Source organism: Vipera ursinii, assembly GCF_947247035.1.
Source record: "Vipera ursinii genome assembly, chromosome: 2".
Taxonomy (NCBI): Eukaryota; Metazoa; Chordata; class Lepidosauria; order Squamata; family Viperidae; genus Vipera; species Vipera ursinii.
The window spans coordinates 255,241,238-255,261,494 of NC_139513.1; the positions used below are offsets into that span (position 1 = coordinate 255,241,238).

Genomic DNA, 20,257 nt, shown 5'->3' on the forward strand with positions numbered 1-20,257 from the left:
CTAGAATTGTTAGTGAGTACCCTTCCCAAAATCCTAACTAACACCAATGCTACCACATGCTGAGGCTTTAAAATAAATACAGGTAGTCCTTGTTTAGTGACTGTAATTGGTTCTGGAGATATTGTGGCTAAACAACAAGAGAGACACAGAGAGAGAGACAGACAGAGAGAGAGATAGACAGAGATGTTGCAAAGATTACTGGTTGCTGCAATCTCATGTAGATAATTTTTTCTCATAAATGTGTTTTCTGCCTCACCCACTTTTTCATTTTTGTTAGAAGCCACATTGCTCTTATAGTAGTAACAAATAGGATGAATTGGAAAACAATCAAATTATGAAAAGTTATGGAGTATATGCTACTTTCTCCTACTTAGTTGGAAGTCAATCTCAAATGAATGTAAAGATTGATACAGTAACCACTTTCTAAATCAGAGTTCCCCAACCTTTTCGGCTTTGCAGACTGGTGGGTGGGAGAGGGAGAAAGGGGGTGGTTCCATGTGAGCAGTGGGCAAGCGGACATCACATGACCTGATTGAGGACTAAATATATGAGGGCAATTGGGAAATAAACCTCTGTTTGGTTATCAATGACAGACACTCACAGATACAGAACTTTTATTATACACATTAGAAAACTACATTACATTGCTTTTTGACATAATTGCCACTCAAATTGAGGCACTTGTCATAACGTCTTACAAGGTTTAAAATTCCTTCTGTAAAAAAAAAAAATCTCCTGCCTGGGAATGAAGCTACCCTGTAACAGGATTGTGAAGCGCATTGTCATAGTCAAAGCAGTGCAACGCAAGCCACTGTTTCATGTGCCTGAAGAGGTGGTAGTTGTTCAGCACCAAATCTGGGCTATGGGGGGGAGTGATCAAAAACATCCAAATGGAACTGCTTCAAAAGTTCTTGGGTGTGTCTAGTGGTGTGCGGGCGAGCATTATCATGAACAAACACCACACCAGAAGTCAGCATGCTCCAACGCTTGTTATGGATGGCTCGTCTGCGTTTTTGTAATGTTTCATAGTAGGCTTCTCAATTGATGGTCGAACCATGCTCCATGAACTTCACTAGCAGTACTCCTTTGGCTTCCCAGAATAATATTGCCATAACCTTTCTGGCAGAGAATGTTTGCCGAGCTTTTTTGGGTTTCTTTGGTAAGTGCGTATACATCACACCATTGCTGTTTGCTTTCAGGGTTCAATTATGACAGCCAGGTCTCATCGCCAGTTTACAATTCTGTTAAGAAATTGTTCTCCTTCCTTGGCATAATGCATGAGAAAGTCCAAAGCACAACCCATTTGGTGTGTTTTGTGCTCCTCACAAACGAAGTTTTGGTACCCAACAAGCACAGATCTTGCAGTATCCCAAATTTTCTGTCACTACCTTGCACAAAACAGTCCAAGAAATTTGGGGAAAGTGTAAAGAAAGTGTAGATATTGGGAACCGATGGATTTCATGGACCTTTTTGTCAATTTCCTGCATGAGTTCATCGCTGACTACAGATGGGCAGTCACTTCTTGCCTCATCATGCACGTCAGTTCGTCCATCTTTAAACATGTGACACCATTGATGTACAACACCTTCACTCATCACATTTGGTCTGTAACCATTACACAGTTCACGATAAATTGCAGCTGCTGAAAGTTTTTTCACACACAGGAATCGTATTACTGCAGGCACTTCATATTTGGCGGAATTTTCTATGGTAGGGTTCATTTTCAATTGATCTAGCGGGCGAGTCATTTGCAACACAACATTCTTCTTCCACTCCTCACTGCCTACTGAACTACTGCACATGGCGCCATAGGACAGGCATCACTATCCCTGCCTATTTCTCCTACATGCTCAAACAGAGGTTTATTTCTGAATTGGCCTCGTATATTTCTTCCTGATCCAATGGTAAGAACTGAAAACATCACTTGGGATAGTAAGATGGGTGGCATACATGTATAAATGTAATATTTTTTTTAAAAAAAAATTAAAGGCACATATTTTTCATTTTAAAAATAAAATCAAAAGGACTGATTTCAATGACCGTCTTTAAGAAATGGTTTACAGTTAAGACAAAGTAACCAAAGTTTAAGCATATATAATACATATTCATATATATGTGTATATACATGTGCACACACACACACACACACACACACACACACACCTACACACATAGACATTTCTGCATGAGAACTAAAAAAAACAAACCCTTGCTACATTAGATCAGGCCAAGACCTGGCTTCACCCAGCATTTTGTTTTTCACATTATCCAACAGCTGCCTCTGGAGAGTTTATAAGCAGGAGTTGAAATCTATCCCTCAACTACTGTTGTTCCCTGCAACTGGTACTCAAAGGTCTGCTATGCCCTCTCTGGAAGTAACACTGAATCTTTGAGGATGAAACCTGTTTATAGACCTGTGTTCCATGAATGTTTTTAATACCTCTTTAAAGTCATGTTAGTTAGAGGCCATCAGCATGAATTGCGTAGGTAAATTATGTGCTACATGAGGAAGTGCTTTCTTCTCTCCGTTGTGAATCTGCCAATCAACCTCATTGTCTGGACCTAAGTCCAGCATTTTAAGGAAAATTTCTCCCTGTCCACTTTCTTCAGACCATGCATGATTTACAATATGACCAGGAATTTACTAAGTTGCCTTTCTTCAAGTTAGAGTCCCAAATATTGTAGCCTTGAATTTCCCCAACCCCATAATTTGGGTAGTCCTTATTGCCCTTTTGCACCTTTATTGCACCTGTTTCAAATATGGCACCAAGAATGATTCTTAGGCTGACATGCCATAGATTTGAACAACAGCCTTGCTATAATGCCAACTTTGTTTTCAGTGCCTCCCCTAATGATCCACAGAATGGAATTTTCCTTCTTCACACACTGAGTCAACATCTTTTCTGAACTATTCCCTGTGACGCCAATGTTTTTTTTTCTTGATTACTAACAGACACTTATACCAACATCACTAGACAAATGGGCCGGGGGGGGGGAGTTAATGTTTATCACTTTATACTTTCTTAAATGGATGGAATTTACCTAAGTATTCATTACCCAGTTTAAGGGGATTCCTGTGGAGCACAATCACCTTTGGATTTTATCACCCTGAATATTTCAGTATCGTCTGCAAACTTGGCCAAATATTTAGCACAGTATCCAGTTACAGTTCAGTGTTTTCTGGTTAAACAAGTTTTTAAAAAATGTTGAAGTGAACACCATTAATGCAAAATTCAAATTACTAATAGTTTCAGTCACAATACTGCATATAACCCAAAATATAATCTAAAATATAAATAAAAAATGTTTAAGCTGCTTTAATGTTTTCAGTCATTTTCTTTTCACTGAATACTATATTTAAGAATATGAGAATCGCTCATGATGCATCCTATGTTTGATATTTTCACAGCAACAAGAATGTTAAGCAAAAAGAATATTAAGCAAAAAATGTTAAGCAAAAACTGATCATTTGAAATGAATAGTACCAAATTTCTAATTGTATCACTGAAATTTAATTTTCTGCACACAATCTTTACTAATGAGGCTTCACAAATCTATCAATATGAAATGATTAGTAATATTAAAATATATGCTTCTTAATTTGGCCTGCCATTAATATAACTAAATGTGGACACACCTAGATAACTCATTGCCATTTGCATAGAAAGACTTGACCTCTTATTTTGCTTGCTGTTTAAAATATAAGATAGTTCTATCCCATAAAGTTTATAGATTATAATTATGTATTAGTTGCTTTAAAAAGTTACATGTGCTGGCTCTAATCAGTAAAATAATAGACAATGGCATCTGAATTTACTATGCAGAATAATAACTGGAAGGAATTATAGGAAGACATGGTTTCCTGTATGCCTGAAACCTAAAGATGCCTGACTTCCTATGTAACTATGATCATGTGGATTGGATCCAAATTTCAGTCATATTTAGGGCAGACACACTGATGGCCAGTGAAACCTTTGTTACACATGACTGAATTAAGTACTACTGATTTCATGGTTGATTGAATAAGCTGACTGGGAATGAATAAGTCTGAATTTCTTTATCCACTAGGTGCAGTTTTTACTAAATGGCTAAATTATACAGGTAGTCCTCAATTTACAAACATAATTGGGATCAGAATTTCCTTTGTAAGTTGTTGCAGTTTTAAATCAAAGTAACTTCAATTTTATGATCATTTTTACTGCAGTTGTAAGTTGTGTCACCATGATTGTAAGTCAAGTCATGTGGTTGTAAGTGCAAATCCAGCTTAATGAATGGGGTTTTTTTAACCAGAAATGGCAAAACTATCAGAAATCATAATCACATGACCACGGGACGCTGCAACAGGTTGCAAATGTGAGCTGTCTCAAAGTGCTCAAATTGCAATGACATGACTGTGGAGCATGGGTGACAGTTGTACGTTCAAATTTAGACTGTAACTGACTTTTTTTTGGAGGCCATTGTTAATTCAAGGCGTCATTAAGCAAAAGGTTGTAAGTCAAGAACTACCAGTAAATTGGTCACACTGTATCTGAAACTTATATAGAACATAGAATCATAAGAAGGGACCTTAGAGGTCTTTTAGTCCAACCCCTGATCAAGGCAGGAGACCTTATACCATCCTGATCAAATGGTTGTCCAGTCTATTTTGAAAATGTCCAGTACAGAAAATTGTGACAGCAACTTACAGAAATTTTGAGAAAGCATATATTGCTATTACATATAAAACAATCCACTTTTCATCATCTTTGCAAGTTTTTCTTTTTGTTGTTTGCTTTTCAGTTTATTATGATAAAAAATTAATCAAAGTTGAAAAAAGAGATCTACAATCAAGCAGTGAGACAGTATTGGCCATTCAAAACTTTATAATATAAACAAGACTAATCGTGCTATATAATCATATACTATATCTGAAAAACAATGAAACCAATCTGCAGTAGTATAACTTTGCACTGAAAATTACCTGCATTCTCATTATCATATTCAGAACTTTGTTTTCATCGAAACGCTGTCTCATATAAACTGCAGTAAGTTTCAATAGAAATACCATGAATTCTTCCAAATTATGTGATATGAAATAATAGGATAACAACATGTATGAAGATTTAAGGAACAATTGTTAAATGTTATGGTGGCTCATGGGTTAGGACGCTGAGCTTGTCGATCGGAAGGTCGGCAGTTTGGCGGGTCGAATCCCGAGTGCCGCGTAGCAGAGTGAGCGCCTGTTACTCGTCCCAGCTTCTGCCAACCTAGCAGTTCGAAAGCACGTAAAAATGCAAGTAGAAAAATAGGGACCACTACGGTGGGAAGGTAACAGCGTTCCGTGCGCCTTTGGCGTCTAGTCATGCCGGCCACATGACCACGGAGACATCCTCGGACAAGCGCTGGCTCTTCGGCTTTGAAACGGAGATGAGCACTGGCCCCTAGAGTCGGAAACGACTAGCATGCATGTGCAGGGGAACCTTTACCTTTTTTTTAATGAACATGCAACAGTATTCTGGCAATCAGTTCTGACTGCACACTAAAAATGGGAACATAAAATAAGGGAAAGAGCCAAGGTAAGCACTTCTGTTGAAGAGACAAAGTGCCCCTTTCAAAAAGGCAAAAAAGAAACAAAACAAAAACCTCACAGTAGAAAATCCTTCACAGGAACTAAGTTCAGGATGTTTGCATTTCATACTCTTTCTCAGTAGGATAGAAAGATGTATTAAAAATTGTATTATGTAAATGCCACATAATATCCCGTTGTAACAAAATGTTCAGACTTTTCAACATTCAATAAATGTTCTCCTTGTTTGTTTCTTTATTGTGTCTTTGCATTCTGTGTAATAATTATTTGATAAACTCAGGTTAGTATAAGCTGGAAATGAGACTTTGAACCTCTCCCATCCTTTTGCCCATTAACTTGCTAACTTCCATTGATAACATTTGCTGAGGCTTGAAAATCTTAACCTTATACAGACCCAAAAAAGTGGTATGTTATGGTGGTAGAAGCAATGGGATGAAAAATACTGAGATCCACTCCTCCAAAGTCTCAACATTCGCACATCTCCCTGCCAGCTTCAGATTTGAAAAAACAGTTAAATAAACAAGAAAATCTCTAAATATTATTCCTTCCCTTTGCAGTTTTTGAAAAATAACACAGAAGACAGATGATGCAAACATCCCTCCATTCTTATGTCTACCGTGTCAGATGATGTCAGCCCTTTGAGGTAATCCAAACAAGAGACCAAAACCATGGAAACTATATTGTACAGAACCTTGTAAGTCTGAAAGTATGTCTCCCTCCCTACCTTTACTTTCCAAAGAACTAGGGAGGGTCAATTCTGCTTTCTCCACCCCATCCCTCCATTGGATTTGGATTTCTCTTCTCAGATTGCTGTCTAGTCTAGGGGTAGGCAACCTCGGCTCTTTTATGACTCGTGGACTGGCTCAGGAATTCTGGGAGTTGAAGTCCACGAGTCATAAAAGAGCCGAGGTTGCCTACCCCTGGTCTAGGCTATGGCTCTTCCCCCTGCCTCTCAAATTTGTTCTCACAAACCATTATATCTGGTAACCAACTGGGCAATAGAAATGCTAAACAGTTATGCTCCATTAGGTTTTCTTACAGTTTTTCTTATCGTTTGATTTAGCCATGTAAAAATGATGGACATCACCCATTATTTTTTAGCTTTGCTTATAGTTTTTAATGTTTTAAATAATAATGATTGTTAATTATTTACAATTTTTAGTTGCATGCTGCCCAGAGTCATTTGTTTTGTGAAATGGATAGCTGCAGAAATTTGAAGAATAAATAAATAGATAAATCCAACACAAAACAGGTGGAGGGTGGGTAGATGGAAACAAACAAACAAACTCACTCAGGTGTATTGAATTATCTTGCATTATTTTCATGCTTCTTCCATGCCCTTTATAGAAAACCATTTTTACAAGTGACATGCTTTTGCATGACAACAGCTCCAAAACTGTTCGTAAACAAATGGAGCATTATGGTAAAAATAATAAATAAACAGAACTGTTTATTTCAGATGATATTCATATAATGTTAATAACTCAAAATTAGAAAATGAAGTTGATGAGCTTACTAAGCTATTATAAACCATCTTCTTTTAAGTATGAAAGCTTGAAGGAGCATATAGAGGACACAAAAATGTATCCACATTAGAATTCAAATAAAGGAGAATTTATAATCTATGAAATATTACCCTTTGTTCATCCACAATCAAATCATATAGTTTTTGCGCAATTTAACCAACTTACATAATCTCAAGGAACAACTAAGCCTTTGTAATGTAGTATTCTGTATATTGCCTCAATCAAACATTTAACTAGGAAAATAGATTTCTAAGACATCAGGGGAAGATTTCACTGCCACCTGCTGGTTTCAATAGCTAATATCTATGTAACCTATCTAAGTAAGGAAATAATTGTACTGAGCCTGAAGAATTTCAGAAATGACACTTTAAATCGCACTTTTGACACAAGATGGAAATGTTTGGTGGTATGTTCAAAGGTATACTGCTCATTCTCCTTCTGATTAGAAAGATATTGTTCCTGTGGTTTCTCCTTGCTTTTCCCAAGTGAATATCACTGACCTTGAGCACAGCTGTAGAAAATGTTGTTGTTTTAAACATTTGAAAATGTGACTTCAACAAGCAATTGCATTTACCTCTAGGAACTAATCAAGGGCAAATTCATTTCTGAAATGTGTAGATGTGTGTGTGTGTGTGTGTGTGTGTGTGTGTGTGCGCGTGCGCGTACACACACACACACACATATCTACACATTTCAGAAATGAATTTGCCCTTGATCAGTTCCTAGAGGTAAATGCAATTGTGTGTGTGTGTGTGTGTATTAGAGAGAGAGAGAGAGAGAGAGATGGTCTTTACACTATTTATTTATTAATCACATATATATGGCCTCCTACGTCACAAAAATGACTCTGAGTGGATAGAATAATCAACAAAACAGCAAACATATTAAAAAGTATTATAAAATATAAAAATGATTTACACTGAAAAATACTATAAAAATAAAATATACAACCCACAGGAAGAGAGTATAAAGTATCTGTGGTTTCCTCAGATCCCCAGGATTGGTGAGATAACCAGGTTTTGTGGGCCTCCCTGAATGATAGCAAGGATGGAGCTAACCTGAGTTTTAGGAGGAGAACGTTTCATACAGCAAGTGCCACAGCAGAGAGGCACCCCCCCCTGGGACCCACCAAATGCAAGTCCCTGACAAGAGGTCTCTGAACATATTAAGATATAATGTCAGAAAAAAACAGAGATCCGTATTCACTATTTGTAGTGAATAAAGATGATGGCCTTGAAGGACAGAGGGAAGATCAATTTCCAAGGCAACATTTAGATAAATGAGGCTTGAGTCCAGGCCAAGAAATTAGTTTACAAAAACCTCAGACTTTTTTTTCCCTTCCCACCACATTAATTCTCATGAAGATAGAAGAGGACGGTAGGAAAGCACATTCAGACTTTCCGTGATTCTGTTACTATACTGTAGCTGTTCTAATAAAATGGTATGGTGTTTGCTTCTTAATCTGGTCTATATCATATGGCTGATAAATTATTATCTAAAATTTATCTAATTATCATTAATTCTCCACTTCTATATTGATGCTCCTTGCTCCTGAGATAAGAGGAACCCCTCAGTTCGCTGGCATTACATTTTTCTGGAGATCATTCTATCCCACCAGAAAACCTCTTCTCCAAAGCACCTGAGGACAGAAGTAGTAACTGATGGAAACTTTAAAGAAGAGAAGCAACCTAGAACTAAGAAGAAATTGCCTGACAGTGAGAACAGTTAACCAAAAAAAAAAGGCTTGCCTCCAGAAGTTGTGGGTGTTCCATCACTGAAGGTTTTAAAGAAATGATTGAACAGCCATTTGTACGGAATGGCATACGGTCTCCTGCTTGAGCAGGGGGTTGGAGTAGAAGACCTCCAAGGTCCCTTCTAACTCTATTATTCTGTATATAGGATGAAACTGGGTGTAAACTAGGACATGGGATAATATGGCTATAGAAAGCTTTATATTAAATTAAACATGTTCCTACCTGAGTACCCAAGCAGGCAACCATCATATGAGTGAGGAGTTTAGCAGCAAACATTGATGTTCTGGTACATAAGAAATATGAAAATATAACCAAGATGAAGCCTGTTTTAACCAAACAAAAGTAGAATTCAATTACTCAATTAGCCAAATGATTCAGATCATTTCATAAATTGCAGTCCAAGGTATCCACAGCAAGACAAGGTTTTGGCCAAATGGTAACAACCTGAGGTCATGATGTACAATAGAAGGTCATAATGCCACAAAGCAATGTCACAATGCAAGCATAAAAAAGGCAAAGTTTAAGTTGCAAAACTGTAATGTTAATCATTTCTGCCACCAGTTGCAGCTCAGTGGATGTTCTTGACTTCTCCTGTTTCTAAGTACTTTTATTGCATTCACAAATACCTTATAAAATATTTCTCTTCTGGGATTCATAACCTGTAGGACTATATATTGAAGTAACTATATAACACAGAACTATTTAATTTAATAAGCTATTTGTCTACTTCTGGAAGAACAATGGTATAGTAACTAAACAAATTCCATTTTTTATGAATTTCAATCACTTTTGTACTATTATCCTTCTAGGATATATTACATATGTCAAATATAATTATCTTAAATAAACATCTAAATATTAAATACCCTAACTAAAATATAATGTGTGAATGTGCCCTAAGTGTATAGAAATAAAATTAGAAATTTGAGCAGTAATCTTTGGGCAAAAGTTATCCACTTTTAACTACTTAGAGAGAAGTAAATTCTAATTAGCTGGAATAAGGTATATCAATTGAGACTTCCTTGACTAATAACTAAAGGAAATAAAATTCTTTTATTTGCATTTTCTCTTGATTAAGGTAAGGTCTTCTTTGAGGATATTATCATTAAATACAATTTATTTTGGTGAGGTTTCAAACAATCACAATTATTTTGATAGATCGAAAGAAGAGTTGGAATCATAGGAGTTCATTCTCTATCATCTTTTAAAAGCAAAAAGAAATTGGAGTAAAAAATGTGGGTCAGCATCTTCACTGTGCATGTCTAAAATAGCTCTCTAAACTTTCCTTATATTCCTTACTTACACAGTGATTTTCTAAAAGAATGTCCAATATTTTTTTTAAATCAGTACACAAATCAACAATACTGTAACATAACTGACCAGAAATACAGATGAAACCAGAAGAAAAGAAAGCTTCATTGTAAGAAGAGAAGCTGTCTGTCTGTGCACTAGCTGCATAAACTGACATGTGTGAACAAGAGCATTCCACGTAATTGGAGGAATCATCCATCAGCTTACAGAATTGAGTATTAGACAGCCAACTATAGAGGAAAAAAATATTGGCAGTTAATTTGTTATTTTTCAACTTGATCAATAATGTCAAAAATGTAAACAAACATTATAAGAATTGTGTTGATCTATAACAGAACCAAAATGCTTTCGTAAACCAGAATATAGTTCCTTGTGTTGTGGAATTTATTAGCTAGAATAATGCATGATTGGCCACAAGGAATATAAAATCAAGACAAAGTTTAGAATTTAATCAGATCGATGCCAAACTTTATGGGAAAGCATAGTTTCATGAGGGTGTAGGAGACTTCTGAGACCTAAGTCTAAAACAGATTTTCTCAGTAGGTTATCAACCAACGCACCATAGATTAACTCAAACATATGGAATTTAACTGTGTTAACATGTCAAAACTTGATCGGGATTTAAAAAAATATATAAATCACTATATACAGGAACCATTACATGTCTATGTCTACATTTTCAGACCAAAGCAGAAACCTGATTGTGTCTTGTTAATGAAACTCCACCTTTCCCTGAATTTATATAGTAGCCATGTAGAAGGCATTTGTTCAAGACCTGTAACACATTAAGGAGTGGTGATGACCTATAAAGCCCTAAATGTCTTGGGTCCAGGATATCTGAGGGAACACCTGCTGCCGGCATCAAGCTCCCTTCGTCCTGTGCGCTCCCACAGGGAGGGCCTTCTCAGGGTGCCACCGGTAAAAGAATGCCGGCGGATAACACCCAGGGGGAGGGCCTTCTCTGTGGGGGCGCCTGCCCTTTGGAACCAGCTTCCCGTGGAGCTTAGGACTGCCCCCGACCTTCGATCATTTTGCCGAGACCTGAAGACCTGGCTCTTCGAGCTTTCCGGCCCAGGCTGAGTTTTAATTGGGGTTTTAACTGGGGTTTTATATGTTTTATATTTTTTCAGGGATTTAGTTTAATCTTTTTTTAATTGCTCTTAATTTTTGTATTGATGTTTTATATGCCCTGTAAACCGCCCTGAGTCCTACGGGAAAGGGCGGTATATAAATTCAATAAAATTCAAATTCAAAAGGAGAAGGCATTATAGGCGCCAATAAACTTGTTTCACCCTGTCAGCACCACCATATGTTCTTGGAACTCTGAGAATTGTATGAGCCCAGGAAAAGGCACAGCTTCTTTAAAGAAGTACCAACAGATGCAGTGAGTACACTCACATCCTCTATGTAACACCTTCTTTCAGTTTACATCCACATAGCAGCATATAACAAATATATGTATGTGTTTGTGTGATTGACAAGCACACAAGGAATTAAAAATATACCTTTCAGCAATCTGATTCCAAAGAAGACACAAAGACTTATGAGGGATTATATGACTGTCTGTTGAATAAATCCGATAGATGACCTGATTATTATCTTTTAGCTGAACTGGACTTTGTCCCTTCAAGCTCATTGAAAAAACCTGAAATGGGAAAGATAGACATTTTTTGCTTTTAAAATATTCATGATTCTTGATTCCTGATTATTATTTTGCACTAAATATTCAAATCTATCTTATTTCAAGCAGTAACACCTTTTAAAAGATTACAAATCTCTATTAGCAGGGCTTTTTTTGTCATAGAACGCTCAGAACGGAGTTCCGGCACCTTTTTTGGATGGAACATTGTAGGGTAGGCAAGGCGGGTTGTATGACATGTGTGAGTTCCGGCACCTTTTTCTTTTACAAAAAAAGCACTGTCTATTAGGTATCAGTTTGAAATACATCCCCTTTATCCTTCCAAAGATACGGTGACTATAACTTCACAATGCAAAGATTTGCTTTTCTGAAGAGATGGATCTGCTTTCTAAAAGAGAGGCCCAAATTCCACCTCAGAGAATATACCAAGAAAATTTGAACCCATATCTTATGGATGCCATATTACAGAACCAGTTTTCTTTAATATTATTAGTTCATTTTAAGAATGCAATCTTCAGAATCTTAAGAAATATATAAATTAGGAAAGCGTAAAATCATATAATTTAAACTATTTATTTATTTACTAAGATTCTGGGCAGCTTACCACCTTTAAATTCATAAGGTTAAAAACTTAGAAATAACAACAACAACAAAAAATCAAAAACCCAAGAAAAATTCTTCCAACATCAATAAAAAGAACTCATAGTCTGTGGGCAGTCAATATTCCATCTAGTCTATCTATCTCCAGAAGAGCTATGTTTAATGCTCTTTGAAATTAACAGAGATGGAACAGTCCTGTGAAGACGGCCATCACTGAGAAGACTTGAGAATGAAGTCCCTGAAGATGCCATTTCTTTAATCTACCTTTTTCTCCCTGATCTTACTACCAGTAGATAGGGTGATTCCCCTTGCAGCAGGCAGCTCCTGAGGCTCTAAGCCAGGGGTGTCAAACTGCCAGCCCGTGGGCCAGAGTGTCACAGAGAAACCGCGCCCACCCCATTTTTGGCAATGGGGAAAAGTTCTGATACGTCGCGCGACAACACGTGATGTTGCAAGTTTGACATGCCTGCTGTAAGCTATCTATGGTTTTTGAAAAGCACCTTGAATTATGTTTGGAAACTGATAGCTAACACAGCTGTAGCCATGCATATGTTAGATAAGCGAACTTAGGCATGCCATAACAATCCAAGCTGCCACATGCTTAATCAGATGCAGCTTCCGAAGGGTTTTCAAGGGTAGCTTCATGTATAAAAACTTGCAATAGTCCAACTGTTGATTGCATCCTTTTACATTCCTAAAAGTTTTCGTTGCTATAATTATGTACATACATGGATTCTCCCTGAAATAAGAAGCATGAAAGTAATTCTGTTAAGTCTGGATAGCACTTTGGATTCCAAGGAAGGAATGTGTTTCAAGATATGGATGGCATCCATATGGCATTTATCAAAAACACATTGAATCAAATGTGTCTTTTCTTAGAATAGTATGACAGCTGCAGAGATCAGTTATGCAAACCCAGAGAACACAGATGTTTTAAGGTGTTCCTGACAGGTGCATTCCTATGGGTATTCTGAATCACATATTTTCCTGCATCATCCTAAATTGTACAAATCAATTAATTATTTTTCCAGTAAAATGTTTTAAGACAGTCAATAGATGTTCATGTACATATCTCATTAAAAATCCACACAATCACTCATTGAACTCAAAATCAGAATCTAGCATTTCCTCAACAATAGTTTTTATCTGATAATGTTCATAAATGTGTCTCTGACTGAGTAGTTGAGGTTGTAAAAACTGATCGCTAGGTCAGTAGAAAGAAATGGCTCCCTAATCATCTGTGAAACTGCCTTACAGATTCTGGCAGCAGATTCTCTTGCAACACTAAGATAGGCCCAGAATGCTATGAGACAGTGAAAAGCCATTATACAAATAATGAGAATCAAGGTATAGCAGGATTAAAAAGATGCATGCTCAATCTTTTCTTTGAGAATAATGTTCATCTAGCAACAGTTTTCTTTGGTATTCTATCCAAATCACAGTGCTTTTTTTGTAAAAGAAAAAGGTGCCGGAACTCACACATGTCATACAACCCGCCTTGCCTACGCTACAAGGTTCCATCCAAAAAAGGTGCCGGAACTCCTTTCTGAGCATTCTATGAGAAAAAAAGCCCTGCCAAATCATATTTGTTTACCAACTATAAGCAAATATTCCTACTACTTTCTATGTACTTGATGTTATGAACTACCATATGAGAAGCCATTAAAATTAAAAAAATACAGCAATATGCTACTAATATGGCTGCTGATTCAGATGAAATTACATTAAAATATTTTTAAACCCAATACGTCATAAATGAAACAAAAGCAATCCCATTTTATAAGAGTAGTAAAATAAATAAAAAAATGAGTACTTGGATGTAAGATGACTGGAACAACCACATAAGGAACTCTGACATCTAATTAAACAAAACTCACAGGATATTGATCTAATACATAGGTTCACAGATTACCTTATTCTTTAGGGCAATTCCTCTACCATCTGCTGTAAACCATTGTTGGCTACTATATTCAGTGACTTGAATAAACCTACAGGTTGCATCATTAGAATGGGATGAAGCAGAAACTTCCAATAAATGGTCAGGAACTCTAATGAAATCCCCATCTTTTCCATCAAATCTATGCCCATTGATTTGTTGTGGATACCAGTGATGGGATGTGATTACAATATAAGGGCAATGGTCAAAGATGGTTTTTCCTCTGTTAAACAAGAACAGTAACAACAAGCTAAGTAATCAGAAAATTACTATCTGCAAGGAAAAATGTGCAGTAGATGCTCATGGCTGCTCATATTAATGTATTGGCTCACCGGCAACAAAATGAATAATATATCAAATATTAATTTATTAGTAATATCTTCAGACTTTAGTTCAACATTTAAGTGTAAAAAAAAAGTGATCCTGATCTTGAATGCTAAAGGATTCACTTCATGGGATATTAGATATATTGAACAATTTGCTTATTTGCATACCAAGATACATACACAGACCTGCAACTAATCTTTAACATTTATATCATTTTAACATGAACTCAGTATATATGTAGAAAATGCCATACCTTTCACCCTGTGAGCCACACTTTTCACCCACAGGAAGAGAAAAAGCAAATTTCTCAGTAATATCGGCAAGGAAGCTATAGCCTCGAGTATCCTTACGTTTGGGATTAGCTAGTGCACAGAGGATTTCATACAAAAGATTTCTGTTTTGATCAGTGAGTGCCTGTATTTCTCCTTCAGATATTACCTTGAGAAGCAAAAGATTTTAAAAAATGTTCAGTGTCTAAAATGTTTTAATTCTTTTATACTGGAATAATTGATGAGTTTAGCATTTCAAACATAAAATAAAAGCATCCTTAATAATCACTGAGAGTAACTGCCATTGATTTCAATAGAGCTCTTCCCCTACATAATAGCCATATCTAAAACTTCATGGAGGACTAATCTTGAATACATAGTGAAGATAGTTTATGTCATGATCAATCTATTGGAATTTAACACTGACATTGTATATCATCTGCTCATTCCACTTCAGTTCAGTTACTCATTTGGGTGAGTAACTTTCATCTAAGTAAGCAAATACTGCTTATGGATCCTATATACAATAATGCAGACAATTTCTATTTTTTAGAACAAAGCAATCATTGGGTCAAAGCTTTTACCATTCTGGCTTCATTTCTCAAAGAAAAAAATGAGATTAAGATTTCCTAATTCTAAGAAATTATTAAATAATTCAAAGAAATTATTTAACTATTGCAGAAGGGAGAACAAGATATGGACCTTATCTATGATATGCATCACAGCGGCAAGTTGCTCTTCTGTATTTTCTGTGACTACTTGGATATTTAAATGCTGGAGGATTGGATTTAAAATAATATCATCAAGTGGTTGAAACAACTGATTGGTCAGACTCCAGATTGCTTGGGAGTTTGAATCAGAGACAACGGTGATGTTGGCAATACCATAGATGCTATCAATTCTGGCACCACCTATAGGATTGAACAGCATAACTTGGAAGCGCTTAGGAAATAAATTCAGATATCCACTCTTTGGGATGAGTATTATACTCAGTAGAGCACTTCTCTGTCCAGATTCAAAAGACAATGTTCCTTCAGATGCAATAAAATCTTGTCCGGAAATGGCAGGAGATATGATTACACGACCAAAAGGTTCAGGTCTCAACAGCTCCTGGAAATCAGGAAATAAATGTCTAGTCAAAAAAATAATAATGTTGCAATTTGTAAGAACAAATTTGCTTCAAACTATCAACATTTCTAAAGACTTCAGTAAGCGATAGAGACTCTGTAACATTGTGTTCTAGAATCCCATATATCTAGCCCAGATCTATTCTGGCAAAAAAAAAATGCTGTATCACCAAGTGAGAGAATTTTCAAAATTTTAAATTGTCCACAATGGTTGGTAAAATGATTTAAGAACTAGCTACTCCTATGGTTTCACTAACAGAGCAGTATTTATTCCAAGGAGAAAGCGATGCCTAAAATAAACTGCTTTAGGCATCATTTTTGGCAGGCAAGAGATGAAGACTGAATTTGATACCTAGATGATATGTCTGTATTTTTAAATTATCTGCCCTTCAGTAGGCAGGACGTGAGCAAAAGAAGGCTGGAACCATATTTTATAAACATACACAGTTGTTATTTTTCACCAGTTTATCAACTATCTGTATTATCATAGGGCATTACTAGCTACTCAGCAGCTAGTCACTTGCCCAATAGTGATCAAGGGAAATTTCCTGAATTAGCAACATGGAGGTCATTTACCAGCTCAGAATGGCACCTCATGCTGCAGCAACTAAGCAGAGTCAACCTATATCTACACCCTAAGATTTCCATTACATATTCATGCTTATGTTCAGTTGGCATATTTGTAGTGCACATGCACCTAGGTAAAATATAGTTCGTAATACATTATAATAGTTTAATAGTTATTAACTTATAATCATCAAGAACAACTGGCCAGGAGATAAGAGGAGATAAGAGGAGAAAGCACATAATTCAGCTGAATTTATGTATACATAAACTCAGCTGAATTATGTACTATATATTCTTGTCCTCTACATACTGGTTACTTAATTTTGTGCTCTGGCATTTTGAATGATTAGGTCTAAAGCCTTCAATAAGCTCAGCTTGCAAAGATTCCAAGCCAGGGATTATTTATCTTTTTGTTTGGTTATTTCCTCTATGGGATACCATGGAAGGTGGTTTTCTGTGACAAAAGCCTGTATTTGACATATGTAGAATAATTTATTAACTCTAATAAAAATCTTGAATACTTTACCTATCTAGATATAGATAGCTATATTTAATTACCAATGTTCAGCCAGAAAAGCTCCCGATTTAATCCTAGTGACAATATATCTCCAAAGAGGAATACAGAAAAAGCAACACACTTGCCATAGAATTGCCACTAGGGTTATGCAGTGTGAAGAGGAAAATGCAGAGGTGTTAATACAATTTCTCTCTGCAGTTTATTAAAATGACAACTCTTTCAATTATTTCAATTCTTGACAAAAAAAAGACACAAGGACCTTGAAATTATATAGCCTGATCATTATGTCAAGTATCCACACTGGCTCTATTAATGGCCATATGAAATACAGATAAGATGGAAGAAAACACAACTTGAAGTGTCAGGTAAATAACTAATGCTATCTAACATCCACAAAGATCTGAGAGTCAAGATCAGACTGAAGGAGAAAGCCTAACACTTAGAGGACTAAGTGTGATAACAAAATGAAAAAGGCCTTGAAATGATAATGATGGAAGATAGCATACCAAAATAATACTGCAACATATAGAAAGATGTAGGGAGAGGTACCTTGCTGAATGGGCATCTTGCCTCTTTAACTGATTATCTGCATTTTAGTATAGATGTCCCTGATTTTGGTAAGTATAAAGGGATTTAGCCAAACACAGGAATGCTTCAAAGAAATGAATTCCAGGAAGTGCCATGTAATATCATGTTTTCTGACCATTCTATTGTTTGTGAGTTTCGATATTACAGCATTTTTATATTTTATTTGAATCCAGATTTAGTTCTTTCTCAGTACTGGAATAATTTTTAGGAATATCTGGGTATATTAAAAAAAAACCCACCTAAAACCTGTACTGGCTTGTCAATTTTCAATCTATATCCTAGGTTTCAGTTAAACAAGATTGCTAACCTAATCCTTGTCTAAAAGTTTTACAGTGATGAATTAGCAAGGAAGCTAGAAAAAAATTTCTCCTGGATATTTTAAATGAGACACCACCTCTTCCATTTGGGTGGAGGAACTGGCAAAAGCAAAAAGCAGTTAATTCACAAAGGACCAATGATTAGTTCAATAGTCAAAGACAGAGTAACTTCAATTAAGATAAGAAAGGAAAAACATAGGCTTTTAACAAACTCTAATTCTGTTTTACATTGTCACCTGGAGACTCCATCATGGAAATCCAAACTGAATTAGCTACCATACCTAGCTGCACAAAAACAGACAACCATCAGATGACAGCATTTTTTTCTGCATCTATTTGCTACCATGCTAGAGAGTTTTTAAAGGTAAAGTTTCCCCCGCACATGCATGCTAGTCATTTCCAACTCTAGGGGCTGATGCTCATCTCCGTTTCAAAGCCGAAGAGCCAGCGCTTGTCCGAGGACATCTCCATGGTCATGTGGCCGGCATGACTAGATGCCAAAGGCGCACGGAACTCTGTTACCTTCCCACCGTAGTGGTCCCTATTTTTCTACTTGCATTTTTACGTGCTTTCGAACTGCTAGGTTGGCAGTAGCTGGGACGAGTAACAGGCGCTCACTCTGTTACGCGGCACTCGGGATTCAACCCGCCAAACTGCCAACCTTCTGATCGACAAGGTCAGCATCCTAACCCACTGAGCCACCGCATCTTTTGCAACCTCCTAATTTAGAAAGAGGGAGTTGACCCACTGTGACACATGTCCTCACTTATTCTGAACAAAATAACTTTGCAATTATTTTTTTTTCATTCAATTCCCATTCATAATTATTTTTCAGTTTTTGTTGTTCACTCATAAGACATCCTCAGTCATCTGCCATAAGATAATGACTATTTTATAAATTAAATTAGTAATTTTGCTGGAAGGTTTTGAAATCACTTCTCCTAAATCCAAACAACTATATGTGCACCAAGTTTTCAAAGAACAGCCATTGTTAGATGAAATCTCCAGCTTACTGATTTCAATTGTAATTTCTGGAATTTCAAATGGGCACTATTTTTCCCTATGAATAAAAGAGGTAAACTAGCCTTTAGGCAAACATTTATTAAATAAATATGCCTTTGATTTGTTTCAGAGCAAAATATCTATCTAACATTTAGGAAGAGAAAAAGTTATCAGGCTATTACAAACCACTATTCTAATTTGCAACTATTCAGCAAAGAATAAATATGAAAATACTTTGTATGAGAGATTTTTTTAATTAGAGAAGAAACAAGGGCATCACCAAATATATACTCATGTGAAAAATTGGAAGTCTAGTATAATTTAATTAAAAGGCATTAGTTATTGTGAGCTGCAGCTCATTTCATCAGATGACATCCAGATATACTGAAGATATACTCATGTGCCCATCTTACCTGAGTTCTGTAGTCAACTGAGATAGCAAATGCTGTACCAGAATCTCTAACCACTTGGAGTCTAATTGAAGTGGTTTTCATATGGGCCACAGCCAGACGAGAACCCACAGCAAAGTAGATGAGATCCTTCTGCACAGAATCACTCTCCAGAATTATAATGTGTGTAAATCTGGCACTCTCGTTTAAAGCTGCTCCTTCCCCCACGTCATAGAGTTCCACAAAAAAACAGATCTCAGATTCAGCAATCTGATAATCAAAACAGACAATCAAATGACTGCACATTTTCCATTTAAAGGAAATATGTAATTTAAAAAAATGTTCCCTAGTATAATTTTGCTATATTTTGTGCAGCGAGCTTTCCAAATCATAGGACTATGTGTTTGGCCTTATAAAAACTGTTACTTGGAATCTGGATAGAAATCCTGCTATCATTCATATAATTTGTTTGTGAATCATTAAAAGCTATTCTAGGAAAGTACACATGTATAAATGAACTCTTCAATGGAAAAAAAAATATTAATTAATTTAATTTTTTCCAAACTTGTTTCAAGTACAATTGATAACTTTTCATATTTTTTCTAAGTACATAGAAAAATTAGAAAATTTGTTCTCTTCAAATTTGTGAAAGAATTTTTTTAAAATCTCTTTTATGCTATCTATAGTTATCTCTAAAATTATTGATCTTTGGAATATAAATGCTACTTAAGAAGGAACAAGTATCTAAAATATATGTCTAAAATCCTATAATTTTCCGATGTTCTACACAAAACCTGATTAGTGGACAGATTCCCACTGCTG

General features: G+C 36.1%; 1 protein-coding gene across 1 annotated transcript in view; it reads right to left on the reverse strand.

Moving 5' to 3' along the window:
• Window positions 1-20,257, reverse strand: part of ADGRV1 (adhesion G protein-coupled receptor V1) — a gene marked incomplete at its 5' end in the record, with an annotated part of 249,459 nt that overhangs the window by 104,195 nt on the left and 125,007 nt on the right. The window contains 7 exons of the mRNA XM_083351665.1: window positions 9,069-9,169; window positions 10,227-10,387; window positions 11,663-11,802; window positions 14,309-14,555; window positions 14,913-15,097; window positions 15,631-16,038; window positions 19,460-19,705. Coding sequence (XP_083207791.1) covers window positions 9,069-9,169; window positions 10,227-10,387; window positions 11,663-11,802; window positions 14,309-14,555; window positions 14,913-15,097; window positions 15,631-16,038; window positions 19,460-19,705 — 1,488 coding nt within the window. The remainder of the gene's footprint in view (window positions 1-9,068; window positions 9,170-10,226; window positions 10,388-11,662; window positions 11,803-14,308; window positions 14,556-14,912; window positions 15,098-15,630; window positions 16,039-19,459; window positions 19,706-20,257) is intronic.